This window comes from Hyperoodon ampullatus (genome assembly GCF_949752795.1).
Source record: "Hyperoodon ampullatus genome assembly, chromosome: 19".
Taxonomy (NCBI): domain Eukaryota; kingdom Metazoa; phylum Chordata; class Mammalia; order Artiodactyla; family Ziphiidae; genus Hyperoodon; species Hyperoodon ampullatus.
The window spans coordinates 24,051,747-24,066,739 of record NC_136932.1 but is presented as its reverse complement, the minus strand read 5'-3'; the positions used below and the strand labels follow the sequence as shown (position 1 = coordinate 24,066,739).

Genomic DNA, 14,993 nt, shown 5'->3' with positions numbered 1-14,993 from the left:
CCACACAATCCAGCAGGATCTCCTCATGTCAGGATCCTTAATTGCATCTGCAAAGAATTTTTTTCCAAAGAGGTAACGGTGACATGTTCTGGGGATCAGGACATGGCTATATCCACTCGATTCAATCCATCCTTAAAAAGCTGACAACCTAGTGAGGATATACGCAAAGCATATCAATAAACAAGAGCATGTGTTAAGAGCCCGATGAAAATAAAGCAGGAGTTGGTAAAAGAGGGTCCTGGGATCCCTTACGTTGGAGGGGCAGGAAAGATCTCTCTGAGTGGGCAGTTTTGCAAGTTGACCTGAAGGAAAAGAGTCAGCAGATCATCTCCAGTGGGGCCCAATGTTCTGGCCCACCTGGTTGTTTATTTATACCTTAATGAGTAAATAACATTTTGGGGGGCCTTCCCTGGTGGCACAGTGGTTAAGAATCCACCTGCCGATGCAGGGGACAGGGGTTTGAGCCCTGGTCCGGGAAGATCCCACATGCCGCGGAGCAACTAAGCCCGTGCGCCACAACTACTGAGCCTGTGCTCTAGAGCCCACGAGCCACAACTACTGAGTCTGCAAGCCACAACTACTGAAGCCTGCACACCTAGAGCCCGTGCTCTGCAACAAGAGAAGCCACCGCAATGAAAAGCCTGCGCACTGCAACGAAAGAGTAGCCCCCGCTCACCACAACTAGATAAAGCCCGTGTGCAGCAAAGAAGACCCCATGCAGCCAAAAATAAATAAATAAATAAATAAATAAATAATAAGAAAACATTTTGGGTGCGTTAGGCACAGCGTCCCCTGCCCGGAGACTGAGGAAGAAGCATTTTCATAGATGCAGATAAAGTGGTTGTAATATCACAAATTACAAGTAGCCTAAACAGACCGCTAGCTTGGTTCCTGCCAAAAAGAAGGGCTGCAGATGAATTGCTATAAATCCAAGATCATCGTTTTTGGCCGACCCCCCAGACCTTTCGATGGATTTACAGCTCATAACAGGACAGAACGCCACCTCATCCAGTTACCTGGGGTGTACAGTTTGCAATGAGTTTAACCCAGAGGGGTCCCTGGTAAGTTACACTGCTCACATTAGGCATCCAGTGGTTTCTTTATTGATGGGTTTTTAATACCTAAGGTGGGCATTGGCTTATCATCTATTTTTAATATTTTTCCAGCCAAACGTTTTGCAGTCACATTCCACGGCACATGGCTTTGAGGCACTGATTACCCGTTGGCTCACCTGTCACAGCAGGTCCAAAAGAATTGTCCGAGGAGAGTCCAGGCTGCTCCCGTCCCTCTGGCCCCTCTCCGGACAGAGGTCCGTGGCTTGAGTTCACTCACTGATCCCGTTTGACTCTGCGACCTTCATAAAGAACCTTTGTTCCTATGTCCAAGTTCAGCTAATTACTAGATCTATTTCTCTGTTCCGAATGACAACCCTGACGACCTACATTCCAGGCACCGCCAAGCATTTCATTCTAAATGCACTGCCCCTCAGTGTCTATCAGAAGCTCTAGCAGAGAAAGCAAGAGCTGTAACGTAAACGATAAAATACTCTTCTTAGGGGCTTCCCTGGTGGCGCAGTGGTTGAGAGTCCGTCTGCCGATGCTAAGGGACACGGGTTCGTGCCCCGGTCTGGGAAGATCCCACATGCCGCGGAGCGGCTAGGCCCGTGAGCCATGGCCGCTGAGCCTGCGCGTCCGGAGCCTGTGGTCCGCAACGGGAGAGGCCACAAAAGTGAGAGGCCCGCGTACCGCAAAAAAAAAAAAAAAAAAAAAACTCTTCTTATGTAAATCTTTTAGGTAAACGATAAGTCTTTTTAAAAAAATAAAAATAAAATGGCACCTGCATGGCCTTTATGGTCATCATGAGACACGACTGTAGTGGGCTGCATGGTGCTCCACCAAAAGATATATGTCTGTGACCTGATCTCTGAAACCTGTGAAAGTGACCTTATTTGGAAAAAGAGTGTGTACAGAGGTAAGTAAGGCTCCTGAGATGAGACTGTCTTGGATTACCAGGTGAGTCCTAAATCCACGACGTGTGTCCTTAGAGGAGAGAGACCGAGACAGAAGAGGAGGTTATGTGATCAAGGAGGCCAGAGCTGGAGGGATGCAGCCACAAGCCGAGGGATGCTGGCAGCCAAAGAAGTTGCAAGAGGCACAGAATGGATTCTCCCATAGACACTCTGGAAGGCCTGCTACCCTGCCCACACCTCCATTTCAGATCGCAGCCTCCAGAATTGTGAAAGAATACAGTTACATTGTTTCAAGCCACCAACAGTGACTTAAACAGTGGCAATATGTCACGGTAGCCCTAGGAAACAAATACAGTGACTGAATTCCCTTTTTAGACCCTGCTCAGGAAATGCCAAGAGATCCGATGGCTTAAAGACTTGACTTCCAACTTCCTAGAAGTGGGATGTCTCAGGCATCCAGCTGTTGCTGTGCAGCTCATAAAGGGATCTCCAAAAGGGGTCCAGGTTACTGAGGCAGAAAAGTTTGTCGTAGAAAACCCTTCCTGGATGGCATATTTAATTTTTTAATAGCAAATTACATGAGAAGCTCTCAGCTTCTCACCATTATATTATAATAACATACGGATATAATAAACAGGGAGCACACACTTTTCCCTGTGTTGCTTTGAGGGCACCGAGTTGCACTGATGGTGTTTTTGTCCATTTCAGTGGAGAGTTTTCTGAGAGGTCTGGCCTCTTGAGGGTCTCAGGACAAGGCAGCGCTTGTGGTTCTTGCCGAGCTTTTTCATCAGGGCTCCTACGTGGAGCTCACTGAAGCCTCGCCAGCCTGGGGCAATGCCAGGGGATACTGCTTTATAATAAAATACGGATTGACTGGACATCTTTCCATGGGGATATGTCGGTCAACCTCTTACTGGCTGTAAAGCCCAATCTTTTTCAGTAATGAACTAATTATAGACTCTGTTTAAAGAGCTTCAGGAAGTAGAAAGCACTCTGCTTATTCATGGTGTTACCAATATTAACAATTATTTTCACAGATGTCTTATAGATAAATGGACAGATAATGGCCTTTGGAAATTTGTTTATAAAATACAGGCTCTTAATACACCTGATAAGGAAGAACAAACCTTCATAATCGTTCTAAATATTATGTTGGTTAATACAAAAGATTGGTTAATATGAAAGTGTTTAAAAATTTATAAAACAAGCTTTAAAATCCTTGTGAGAGGATGCTGTGTACTCATTCCACTCAATCAGAGCATCTGTGGCCAAATAAATAAAGATTCCTATCTTCTTGTGGTAATTTTAATGGTTGGTGTAAAAGTTCTGCACATTAGGAATCTGTTACAAATGAATTTGTTTTTAAAAAGTCTTATTAAAACTCCAGGGCCTCCCTGGTGGCGCAGTGGTTGAGAGTCCGCCTGCCGATGCAGGGGATACGGGTTCGTGCCCCGGTCTGGGAGGATCCCATATGCCGCGGAGCGGCTGGGCCTGTGAGCCATGGCCGCTGGGCCTGTGCGTCCGGAGCCTGTGCTCCGCAACGGGAGAGGCCACAACAGTGAGAGGCCCGCATACCGCAAAAAACAAAACAAAACAAAAAAAACTCCAGAACAGTGGCTCTAAGAGTCAGAAACTGCAGCAAGCACAAGTTGAGAAACTTTCTAGCATCACTCTGGTCACATAAGTTCTTCTGGGTCACTTGAGAGCCAGGTTTGGGGGAACTGCTCTTCCCACACTGAGTCACGTGGCTTGAATGGAGAGCTCAGTGGAGACTTTCCAATGACTCCACCTCCCCGGCGTCAGTGATTGGTTGAAGCCTGGGCATCCTTCTCAGAACTGGACCAATCATAACCCTCTAGAGCCTAGTTGTATCCCCAGGCCTGGCCAATCAGTGGCTTTGCCCAGGGTCTTTCTTTTTGGAAATTTTAGAAGCCCTTTTCTCTCTCTGGTCCCAGGGTTTTTGGGGCTTGAAACCGCAAGAGGGGATTAAAACAAGAGGAAGAACTAAGCGTAGGGAGAGTAGAGACAGCTGACTTCACCGAATTTTGGTTACTTGATTCTCTACATTTCCTTTAACTGCTTGCGTTGGTTGGAGTTGGTTTTCTGTCATTTGACATCAAAGTGCTCTGAAGAGTGCAGGCCACACTTTGCAAATACAATGTACTGTTTCCTAAGAAAATAAACATATGCACAGAATGCAAAGTATGCATAAAATTTAAGGGAAATAGAGACCTCATCACTTGAACTCAGTAGGATCCAATGACCCCAGTTTAAAAAAAAAACAAACACAAAAAAAAAAACCCCTGCAACGAAAGGGTGGCTAATCAGGGCTGGACTTGATGATGGAATCGTCGTGGCTGGTCAGTGTGACTTCTCCTAGCATCTCAGTGCTCAAGAGGAGCACAGAAGGCATAAATAAGCAGTCGCTGGTTGTGCAGAATTCTTTAACTCAGAGTGAAAAAACACGAGCTGGGCTGTGAGTGCAGATAAACACACTTTCCCTACAGGATTTGTCACTCTTCGGCCACTGAAGAAAATGAATCAGAAAAATAGAAAGTCCACTGAAATGGACGAAACCGGGACGACTGCATTGCCCAGGAGAGACAATCTGTCCCTCCATAGAGGCTCCATTTTGGTGAGCATCACGAAAAGTACTTACCCGCGAACTACAGAGCTTGACCCAGGTACAGACAGCTGAAGGCAAGTTTGCTCTCTGAGAGCTGAACTTGACTTCCCAGGGCTGAACAGCTCTGGTCTTCTTCTGCCAGCAGAGCTCTTTTCTAACCCATCCACCTCTCCCAAGCTGTCTAGATTCCCATCTCTCCCCAGGCCATCTTGTCTTTTATGGTCCAGCGCCTCAGTTCATCTGCCCCTGTGCCAACGACTCCTCAAGTTTCTCTTTACTCTCCACATTTTGCTGAATTTTATTACAGGTTCCTGACTTCTTGGGAACCATAGTCCTGCACTATTTTGTATCCCCTGTGACTTCCCAAATTTACCTGGTTTGTTACTAGAGAATCTGATAAAATAGGCCCTTTTCTGGTTCTTAACTTTGCCTCTTGCTCAAGCCCGATGATGCTGGCGGTCTCCAGTTCTTGGCTTCCAAGCTCAGCCTCCAGGGATCGACAGTATTGGATGTTGGCATCTCCAAGGCACTCAGACTCAGTTCTGTCTTGATTTCACGCTTCAGCCACAGGACATCCTGCCAAGTGGCAGGCCATAAAAAGAACTAGGCCTTTTCTTTTTCCGTACTATGGTTTTCTTTAGGCATATATGTGTGTGCCTGCCTATAATGACAGGTACGCAGATGCCCTTACTCCTAGGAACTTCTGCTCCACTAAAGCTGCAGCTGTTTAGAATCCTCACTCGGCTTTTAGCCACACAAAAGCCGACTTCAGCAGAATCCACAGGTTCTCGTCGCCCTCCAGTTTAATGAATAATCACAAGGAAAACACAGGTCAGCACCTACCAAGGGGTGAGTGGGGATCGCTTTGGCTAAGTCAGGGTCTCTCTGTGGTTCCCACTTTTCTTGAATGCATGACTTTTTGGCTGTTCTTCCTCAGAAAGTTCAGGAAGCTGAGGAAATTCTCTCTTCTTGGCAAACAGCACCTTTTCAACTTTCCTTCAGGGCTTTTTTTTTTTTGGAAATTGATTTTATTTATGCCACTGCAGTAGGGAGAGCACCCCAGATCCAAATTCCAGGATGTCTCAGTAGGCTGGCTTTGCCTTTGACTTTTATAGGGAGGAAGAGCCAGGTTATAGGTGGGATAATTTTACGGTTAAGATTGTTTTTGTTCAAGGCTTCTTCTCTCTCATAGGGGCGCAGGCCATTGACTAATGGCCCCCAAATCCTGAGGTCGTCTGTCCCCCATTATTTGTCCCACAGATGTTTACTCTGGCTCTCCCCTACGGGGAACCATGAAACAGATGTATTCATGCAACCGTGTGCAAGCTGGGGGCTTTTCATGCCTGGAGCAAGTGGCCATTCATGCTCACATGAGACAGCTGCCATGAAGCTGCACGGTCATAACAATTAACGTGATGGTATGTGGAGAGGATGAGTCTAGTCAGGGAGGGACCAGAGTGGGTGGAAGTAGTCGGAAAAGCCTTTCCAGGAGCGGAAAAGCGAACCCCCGTGGACGTCCAAGGAGGCAGAGGGCGAGAGCTGCTGGTCAGACAGCATGGATTCTAGAGCCAGACCCTCTGGGTGCAAAGGCTGCCTGAGGTTTGCTAGCTGCCTGACTTAAGAAGACAAGTTATAACCACCTTCCCATCCCCAGTTTCCTCCATAAAATGAAGTAAACACAGTGCTGAATTAGTTTTCCAACCTTGTGGCTTTAAACAATACCCACTGATTAGCTCCCCGAGCTATAGGTCAGAAATCCAGCTCAGCGTGATGGAGTTCCCTGCACAGGCTTTACAAGGGTGAAGTTAAGTCATCAGCTAGGTGGAGTTCTTGCCTGGAGGTTCTGGGGAAGGATCTGCTTCCGTGCTCACTCTTGCTGTTGGCAGCATTCATTTCTTGTGGCTGCAGGACTGAAGTCCCTGTTTCATGGCTGGCTGTCGACTGGGGCCCACCTTAGACCCTGAGGGTCACTCATCTCTCCTGCCACATGGCCCCTCCATTTCCAAGTCAGCAATGGGACATCCAACCCTTATCATATGTGAAGTCTCTGACCTCCTCTTCTTTGACCAGCCAGAGAAAACTCTGCTTTTAAAGGGCTCATGTGATTAGGTCTGGCATACCTGGGTAATCTCCCTATCCCAAGGTCAACCGGTCTGGGACTTTAATTACATCTGTAAATTCCCTTTACTGCAGTACCTAGATTAGCATTGGATTGGATAATGAGGTGTGTGTACACCCAGGGCCTGGCCTCTAGGGGGCGCATCTTGGAATCTTGCACCTACTTCTCAGGAAATTGTGAGGCCTGAGTTAGCAAGTGTATGTCAAGTACCCGGCACCTACCAAGCATGTCTCAGGTAGGAGGATTTGCATGCAAAGAACTACCAAGTTGAGTTCCCAGATGGATGAGAATTTGGTTGGGGTAAAAGGGGGCTGTCAGTGGTAGGGACCAATGGAACAGCTGATGAGCATCTTCCAGTTCTTGGCTGACAGGCTTCATTCTGATGCAGCTGGAGACTGGAAGTGCTGTCCTCCTTGGATGAACACTGGTACCCTCCCTGGTTTAGGTCTTTGCTGTGCTGACCGCAATGAGAACTGAGCTCGGAGATGAGGGAACAGGAACCTGGAAACAGCCCCTGGATGAGCTCTCTCTGAAACCATCTGCTTGGAGCTTTTGGCTCTGAGAAGAGTGGAGAGGTTTCCTCCAGCTACAAATCCAGGGATTCAGAAACCACGAAAATCATAGCTTTTCCCAACTGGCCAAGCAAGGCTCTAACTGGGAGAAAAGAGAAATGGAAGTCCAGATCCCCACTCCTGCTAACCACATACAGGTGGTGGCTGAGGCCCCTCTTCAAATCCCAGGAGGCTCATTTCCTTTCTCAGCCTGGCATCACTGGTGGAAGAATCGAACAAGGGGCCCAGGTCCTGCTGACTCTGGGTGAATGACAAATGGCTGGCACCCCTGAGTGAGACCCCGGGCTTTTATCTGCTCTGTGAGCTGAACTGCCTGTTCTCAATAACTCTGCGCTCCAAACAATCTGGGGCCAGCATGAGATAAGCAGGAAAGAGATAAAAAGGAGGGGGTGAGAATAAAGAGATTTTATTTCCTATTCCCCGGATGCCACGGTGGGAAGAAGCTTTTTCTCCAGCAATTCCTAGACCAGACCACCCTCATGCCCAGCTGAATTCTTGCCCGTCTCTTCTGGCATCCCCCCCACCCGGCCCCGCCCCCCGCTGCTGCTCTCCTACAACTGCTTCGGCTTCTGGATCTTCTCATAGCTTCTCTGGGAAGAACCGGAGCCAATTTACTTCCCTCAAACAGCTGTCATTTTTGCAAAGCTGTCTCTTTGCTGTGATTTTCAAAGGGAGACTCAGGGCCAGGCTTTCTTCAGCGAAGGCAAGCGGTGGAGGTGTGAAGGCAGAAGACAGGGGCATCCGATGGAGGGAAAGACACAGGTACACACACGTGTTTGAGAAGTGCTGACTCGGTAAGTGCAGGAAAATATAACCTTCTTTTTTTTTTTTTTTTTTTTTTTTTTGCGGTACGCGGGCCTCTCACTGTTGTGGCCTCTTCCATTGCGGAGCACAGGCTCCGGACACGCAGGCTCAGCGGCCATGGCTCACGGGCCCAGCCGCTCCGCGGCATGTGGGATCTTCCCGGACCAGGGCACGAACCCGTGTCCCCTGCATCAGCAGGCGGACTCTCAACCACTGCGCCACCAGGGAAGCCCAATATAACCTTCTTGATACCCGGGGATGAGGTCAAGAAAGAAAAGCAGAGAGTGGAAAACTTGCATCTGTGCTGTAGCTGCCGGAGTTCTTACACCAGCCAGGCATGACCCTGTCTGACCTTGACTGTTAGACCAGAGGGTTACAGAGGAACCGACCAAAGATATGAGGGCAAACGGCCAAGCCAAGCTGACCGGCTTTGACATGTCAAAGGACAGATGCTGTCTGGCTCGGGCAGCTGCTGGGCGGGGAAGGAACCCAGAGCTCAGCCTCTAAGATGTCAGGGTAGCAACAGCATGAACCTGGGCTCCAGGTAAGCGCCGCCCTCCACCACTGCTCTGAAAGGAAAAGGCTTCGTCTGGCTTGTTGGTTTAAGGTCTGAAATAGTGACGACCCCACTTCCCGGGCCCCCTGCGTGCTGTCCTCTTCTCCAGGCAAGAGAGGTGCCAAATGTGTTGGACCGCTCGCTCTGATCAGCGGCCAACGGCCCGACAGAGACATTTTCCCCGACTGCATTTTTAACTTGGATTGCTGCCGCACTGAGTTACATTGCGGGGGGGAAAAGAGAGGAAGGGAGGGAAGAGCAGCGCGTTGAGGAGGTCTGCAGAAAGCTTCGTTGACAGCACGAGGATAGCACACCCCACCCATCGTGTCAACTACATGTTGACATCCCGTGAACAAATACCGATCGAGAACCTGAAACATTCAAAACAGTGTATAAGCTCCATCTGCCACTGAAATCAAAAAGAGACGTGCTGCGGAGGAAAAGGCCGGGCGTGCCCTAACTCCTATCAGTGACCAGCTCAAGTTATAGAAAGATACGTTCTGACTTCATACCAGTACTTATTAGTGTGGTGGTTTAAAATTTAAAAAAATCATTCACTCAGACTAATGGGCTCCTCTGGGTCACTGGGGAGGAAATGCTGATTTGGCTAGTTTATTACCTGCGCCGCTCCGGTGAGGCGGCTTGGTTTATTGCTACAATTATTCTGGATAGCAGTTAATGATGCTAAGTGATTACTGGTAGGGTGGCATCCACATATGTCTAGAAAGGCCTGGCTTTTCAATACTGGCTGGGTTGTGGCTACAAACAAGGGGGGCTTGTCTGTGCAAGAGGGAAACAATTGGCAAGGTCATTCCCTGTTTTTTTTTCCTTTGCTGTTCGTTCTAATTGTCTGCACTGAAATCTGGAGCGTTGGCTGGCCCTGCACATCGAAGCAGGTACTTTTTATGTGTCCTCACATTGTCAGGGCGCTGTCTCACTTAAGGTAATGAGTGACTATCTCTCACAATAGAACTTTGAGTGCAATTCCAATGCCCCCTGGCTAATGAGTCTTCCACGTTCCATTTTTAGCCCTGGTATATATACACGTATTAAAATCCTTGCCTTGACATGTACAATGCAGTTTGGGTGAAGGTTCTCTGCCTCTGGGGTCCGGTTTCAACACTTGTAAGTGTAGCTCCCCTCCTGTTACAGCCCACAAACCTCACTTGAGATCTCAAGTATTAAAAGGTAGTGATGAGTAGGTATCACAACTGTCACGTTCAACCAACCACACAAAACTACTCTGTTAGCGCCGAATACAGCAAGGTCACCAGTCCCCATCAAACCTCTGTTAAATGCCCAAGATCATTCCTGGTCAGTAAATGTGTTTTTCTGACACATAATGGCACAGAAATTAAGCTCAAAATTGTTTGTAGGACAGATCGGTGAGAAAGACTTTTGCTTTTCTGCCAAAATATTCCCTTCGACTCTCCTTAAGGACAAAAGTAATGTAGGGAAGTTTAAGGCCACAGAAATGTGAGTTAAGTGAATATTGATCGACATTGACAAAAGCAAGCAACTTCTCCCACGGTCCTTCCTCAAATCCGCAATGGACGTGGAGATAATTTTCCAAGGGCAAAACTTCCTAGCTCACTGATCCGCACGTTATTGATGAAATAAAGGTAATATCGAAAATGACAGTGTCTGAGAAGCAATCTCAAACTGCCTTTTTACTGCGTCCAATCAGCAAGAGAATCGAGAACCACTTTCTTTTTAATACAAAATCATCAGCCAGTTGCAACTGAAACGCACCACAGTGACTTCAGCCAGTAACTCTCAGTTTTTTTTCTTTTTGCTTTCTGAAGGCCCCCTCCACCCCTGGTCAGTCTCAGCACTACAGAATAACAAGCGGTTAAACTGGGCTAGCGCTGAGCTTCCATAGACATTTATGTCTACCCATCCTCCAGAGGGACTATAAAGCCAGCGAAGACATCTCATCTGGAAATCTCTTGTATTAAGAAAAGTGATGGGTGTGGTCCGAAAGTGGACTGAGAGATCTGTAAACCAGTGTGTACTTCAAAACAGAGTCCTAACTCCTATGAAGGCCTCTGTCATCAGCTGGGGATCTCCGAACTGACCATTCCAGCTTCTCCAAAGGACCCTCCCACCCTGTCCTTTCACACACACAAAATATCCTTCTTAATATTAGCCTAAATATGTTTGGTATTTTTTTTCCTCTATATTTTGCCTTGGATTTAAAAAAAATTCCCAGGTAGATTTTTATCTCCCCCGTGCCCATATCCCCACGATAATAAAACTGCCTTCAGGTTGTAACACTCACGGGACAAGCCACGTTGTAAACAGCACAGCGTGGCGACCATTTCAGGGAACTGACCACTGACTTTCTACCCGGCTGACCTCTCGTGATCTCTGACCCCGGGCAGAGGAATAAGCAAAGGGGAAGAGCCGGGTGGCGGGTGTAGCCTCGGTTCGTGGAAGGCGCCCAGGCCTAGAGGTAGGTGCCGGATTCGAAGCACCTCTCTCTCGAGTTGCTCTGCTGGGGAACCTCATTCTGGAAAACCGAAGTCCGGCAGCGGCTTTCCACATCAGGACCAGGAGAAAGAGGGGGGCGATGGCCCGGGGAACAGAAGGGGCTCAAGATGGACCCCCAGGGGCTCGCGGGGAGAGGAGCTGGGAGCACCTCCTGCTGGCGCTGCTGCCCAGAAGCTCTTCCTCGCGCGGAGATCGGCTCGGGGCCGGGCGCCGGGGCGCGGGGTCTCACCTGTTCCAGCGGGCCACCTTCCTCCGGTAATAGCGCAGCACCTCGGGGCCGGCCAGCAGCGAGTCCTCGGGCCCCAACAGCGGAGACTCCTCCGGCTCGTTGTACAGCGGGTGCGCGAAGAGGGCCCGCAGCTTGGAGCCGGGGCCGCCGCCGCCCGGCTCGGCCGGGGGAACGTGGCGCGCGGCCGGCCGAGGGGCCGAGGGGGTGGCGCGGCGGGCGCACGGGCAGCCGGGCGGGCGCTCCCGGGGCCGCAGCCGGCGCCGTACCCGGGGCCCGAGGTGGAAGTAGAGGTCGGCGGCCAGCAGCACGCCCAGCAGCAGCAGGGTCCGCAGGCGGTCCCGGCGCAGCCCCGGCATGGCCCCGCCGCGGGGTGGGGTGGGGGGGCCGAGGCGCCGGAGCCCCGGGGTGGGGCGCTGCCCGAGCGGAGAGCCCCCTCCGAGGGCGGTGGCCCTTGAACTCGGGGCCGGGGCGCCGAACGCGCGGGGACTGGCGGCGTGGAAGGGCGTCCCCTCTCCGCGCGGAGCGGTCCCCGGGAGCCGCTGTCTCCCGGGCCCCTGTTTCTCGCGCCTTCTCTGCCCCGCGCCCGGCCGCCCGGGAGTCCGCGGCAGGTGGAGGCTCTGGGCGCGGGGACGGGCGGCGCTCGCCTCTCGGAGGAGGGGGAGGGCGGCTGCGGAGCCCGGGCGTCTCTCCAGAGGATGCGGCCGCTCGGGCTCCTCCTGCGGGCGGCGGGGACGCCCGTGCCCCCGGCTCCGCGGGCCGAGCTGGTGTGCGCGCCCGGCCCCCGGAGGAGGGTGACGCCGGGTCGCCCCCGCCCACTCCTGCTGGCACCTGCCTCCGGCGCCGCCCGCCAGCCAACTCCGAGCCCTCTTCCGGCCCTGCCGGTCCACCTGGTCACCCGCCCCGCCGCGCGCGCGCCTTCCGCCCTCGCCCGGGACCCCCACTTGCCCTGCCCGGGGCTCAGGCCGGGCGTTTGGTGCGGGGAAGAGGGGGCTCCCGCGGTGTGCGCGCGAGACCTTCGATTTTCATGTTGATTTCCTAGAAACAAGACAGCTCCCGGAGAGCCTTTCTCCTGTGAGATTTGCCAGGTGTGTGTGTGCGCGCGCGTGTGTGGTCTTTTCTCTCTGCATCTTCCCGCAGAGCACCCACTTGATCCATAAGGACTACGTGTCGTGTGCATGTGCTTGGCACGTACTAGGCGCTCGGGAAACAGCCGCTTAGCCAAGGAAAAAGTTTGACCTTTAAAAAAAAGGCACCGGTTCCACCTAGCATCTTGGCGACTTCCTGTTTGGAGGGAGTTTGGTGCCAACTGCGCCTGCACTCTACCGAGAGGAAATCTGTCTTGCAGCCAAGGAGGGGGGCGTACACCCCCGCCCGCATGACCCCACTCCGAACTTTTGCGGTGAGCTGGGTGTGAAGGCGGGTCCGCCCACATGAATCAGGCTTTCTCCCGATATCCTGTGAGGTCACTTCTACTTCCCCACTCCATTTTCCCGTTGAGGAAGAGGGAGAGGCAGTTGCCTGGCCCTGAACTCCGGGCTCCTCTGTTTAATGACCTGGTGGGATGGCGAAGTGCTCACCGAACACCGCCCCGCCCCCCGCCTGCTGGATGTGGAGCGAAAGGCATCTTCGCCTGACCTGCCCGCCCAGGCAGCAGCGGTTCCCTCTCGCGTCTGGGGACCCCGGTCTTTAACCCCGTCCTTCCCTGCTGGAGTCAAGAACCCTCAGACACACTTGGACTTGTGGGTTCAGACCAGAGTTCTTGCTCCTGTGGTTCGGCGGGAGATCCTTGTGGCCTTTGCCGTCCCCATGATTTGTAAGGGAACCTGGTAATAGAACCTACCCCACAGGGTTATTGAGTGGCTTGAGCCACTTAAAGCCTATAACTTGCTTTGAAGAGCACGTGGTTAAGTGCGAAAGATGTGTTTGGCAGAAATATGATTAGTTCTTGGTTCCTGTCGTACACCGGGACAGGTTCGAGGTGGTGAGTGGGACAGAAATAGAAAAGTACTGAAAAGGAAGATGCCAAAAAGGGACCATCGTCAGCAACACATCGTAGTGGCCTAAAATGCCTGGTCCAAGTGACCAGTCCCGAGGTGATACCATTGCCAGCTGCTCCACTCAGCTGGGTGTGCTGGCAGGATTTTTAGGGGGGTTTTTTGAACCACCTTCTTCTTGTTCTCTGCAGTTAATTTCGAACTGGTCTCCAGTTTCTAAGAAACTTTGCAGCTTCGGATGTGTCTAATTAGGCATCCATGCCAGAGGGTGAAGAAGTCAGGCGTGGGTCGGTGTTGCATCCCTAATAACTAGGCTGCGTTTCTGGGCTGGCAGAGGACGTGGCCATGAAGCCATCACACGTCTTATGACTTCACTTCTTGGGCACCCATGGGGTCCTGCCCGCTCAGTAGAGTCTTTTGTATGAGCTCAATTCAGGAAGCAGTATTCCTGACTCAAGTAGGGACTGTCGCAACGTGTTTCCCCTGCCCTACAAAGGTCAAGGGCAAAACCGCGTGTGGAAGTCAGATATGAAGTGTGAATAAGGTTGGGGTGGGAGAGTGGAAACCCTACAGGCAGAGTTGACCAGGCAGGGGTCACTGTCCTCAGGGTTTGTCTAAATCTCTCCTTCTCTCTCCCAGAAATGAGCCTTTCCCTTGGGCTTCTGCTCTGACTCTCCACGTCTTGGGCCCTGGCTTCCTCACCAGCCTCATCTGTGTCCCTTATGTTGCGTTTAGTGGTTTATTTGCTTTATGGTTTGAATTTTGTACCCCCCCCCAAATTTATATGTTTAAATCCTAACTCTTAATACCTCAGAAGGTGACCTTATTTGGAAGTAGGGCCGTTGCAGATGCTATTAGTTAAGATGAGGTCATACTGGAGTAGAGTGTATGACTGGTGTCCTTATAAAAAGGGGGACTTTGGACACAGAGGCGTATGCACATAAGGAGAATTCCACGTGAGGATGAAGTCAGAGATCAGGGTGTTGCTTCCACAAGCCAGGGAAGGCCAAGGATGGCTAGCAAACCACCAGCAGTTAGGTAAGGGGCATGGAGCAGATCTGCCTTCATAGCCCTCAGGGGAGACCAACCCTGCCAATTCCTTGATCTTAGACTCTGGCCTCCAGAACTGTGAGGCAGTATACTTCTGTTGTCTCAGCCACCCAGCTTGTGGCCCTTAGTTACAGCAGCCCTTGCAATCGAATCCAGTACACGTCTGCATTCCTCGCTGGAGCATGACCTCCTAAAGTGTAGAAGGAGACTGTTACCTAAGGACTGGGGGCTCTGAGGACAGGGTTTATCACTTGGGAAATGCTTGAGAAGTTTTTGCAGAAGGAATGAAGGGAAATCATTGGAGGCAGGGATCTCAGGCTATACCTCTGCAGCTGTAGCCTCTCACACAGAGCCTGGTATCCCGGAGGGGCTGAACTATTGGTTACAATAAAATAACAACTTAGGACCCTGTAGGAGATGAAGAAGAAATACAAGACATGGTTCCTCCCTTCAAGCATCTCTTACGGTCATTAGAGAAACCAGATCTGTCTGTATCCAGGAGACAATTAAGACAGAGGACCCTGAGCAGATTAGGGAATCTGAGCCACGGGCAGGCATTAGGAGGAGGAAATGCAAAGGGC

The 14,993-nt window shown here is 51.0% G+C and overlaps 1 protein-coding gene across 1 annotated transcript in view; it reads right to left on the bottom strand.

The window, feature by feature from the left end:
* Positions 1-11,724, bottom strand: part of FAM20A (FAM20A golgi associated secretory pathway pseudokinase) — a gene marked incomplete at its 5' end in the record, with an annotated part of 41,797 nt that extends 30,073 nt beyond the window's left edge. The window contains one exon of the mRNA XM_079725749.1: positions 11,369-11,724. Within this exon, the coding sequence (XP_079581875.1) occupies positions 11,369-11,724 (356 nt within the window). The remainder of the gene's footprint in view (positions 1-11,368) is intronic.
* Between the last annotated feature and the right edge of the window lie 3,269 nt (positions 11,725-14,993).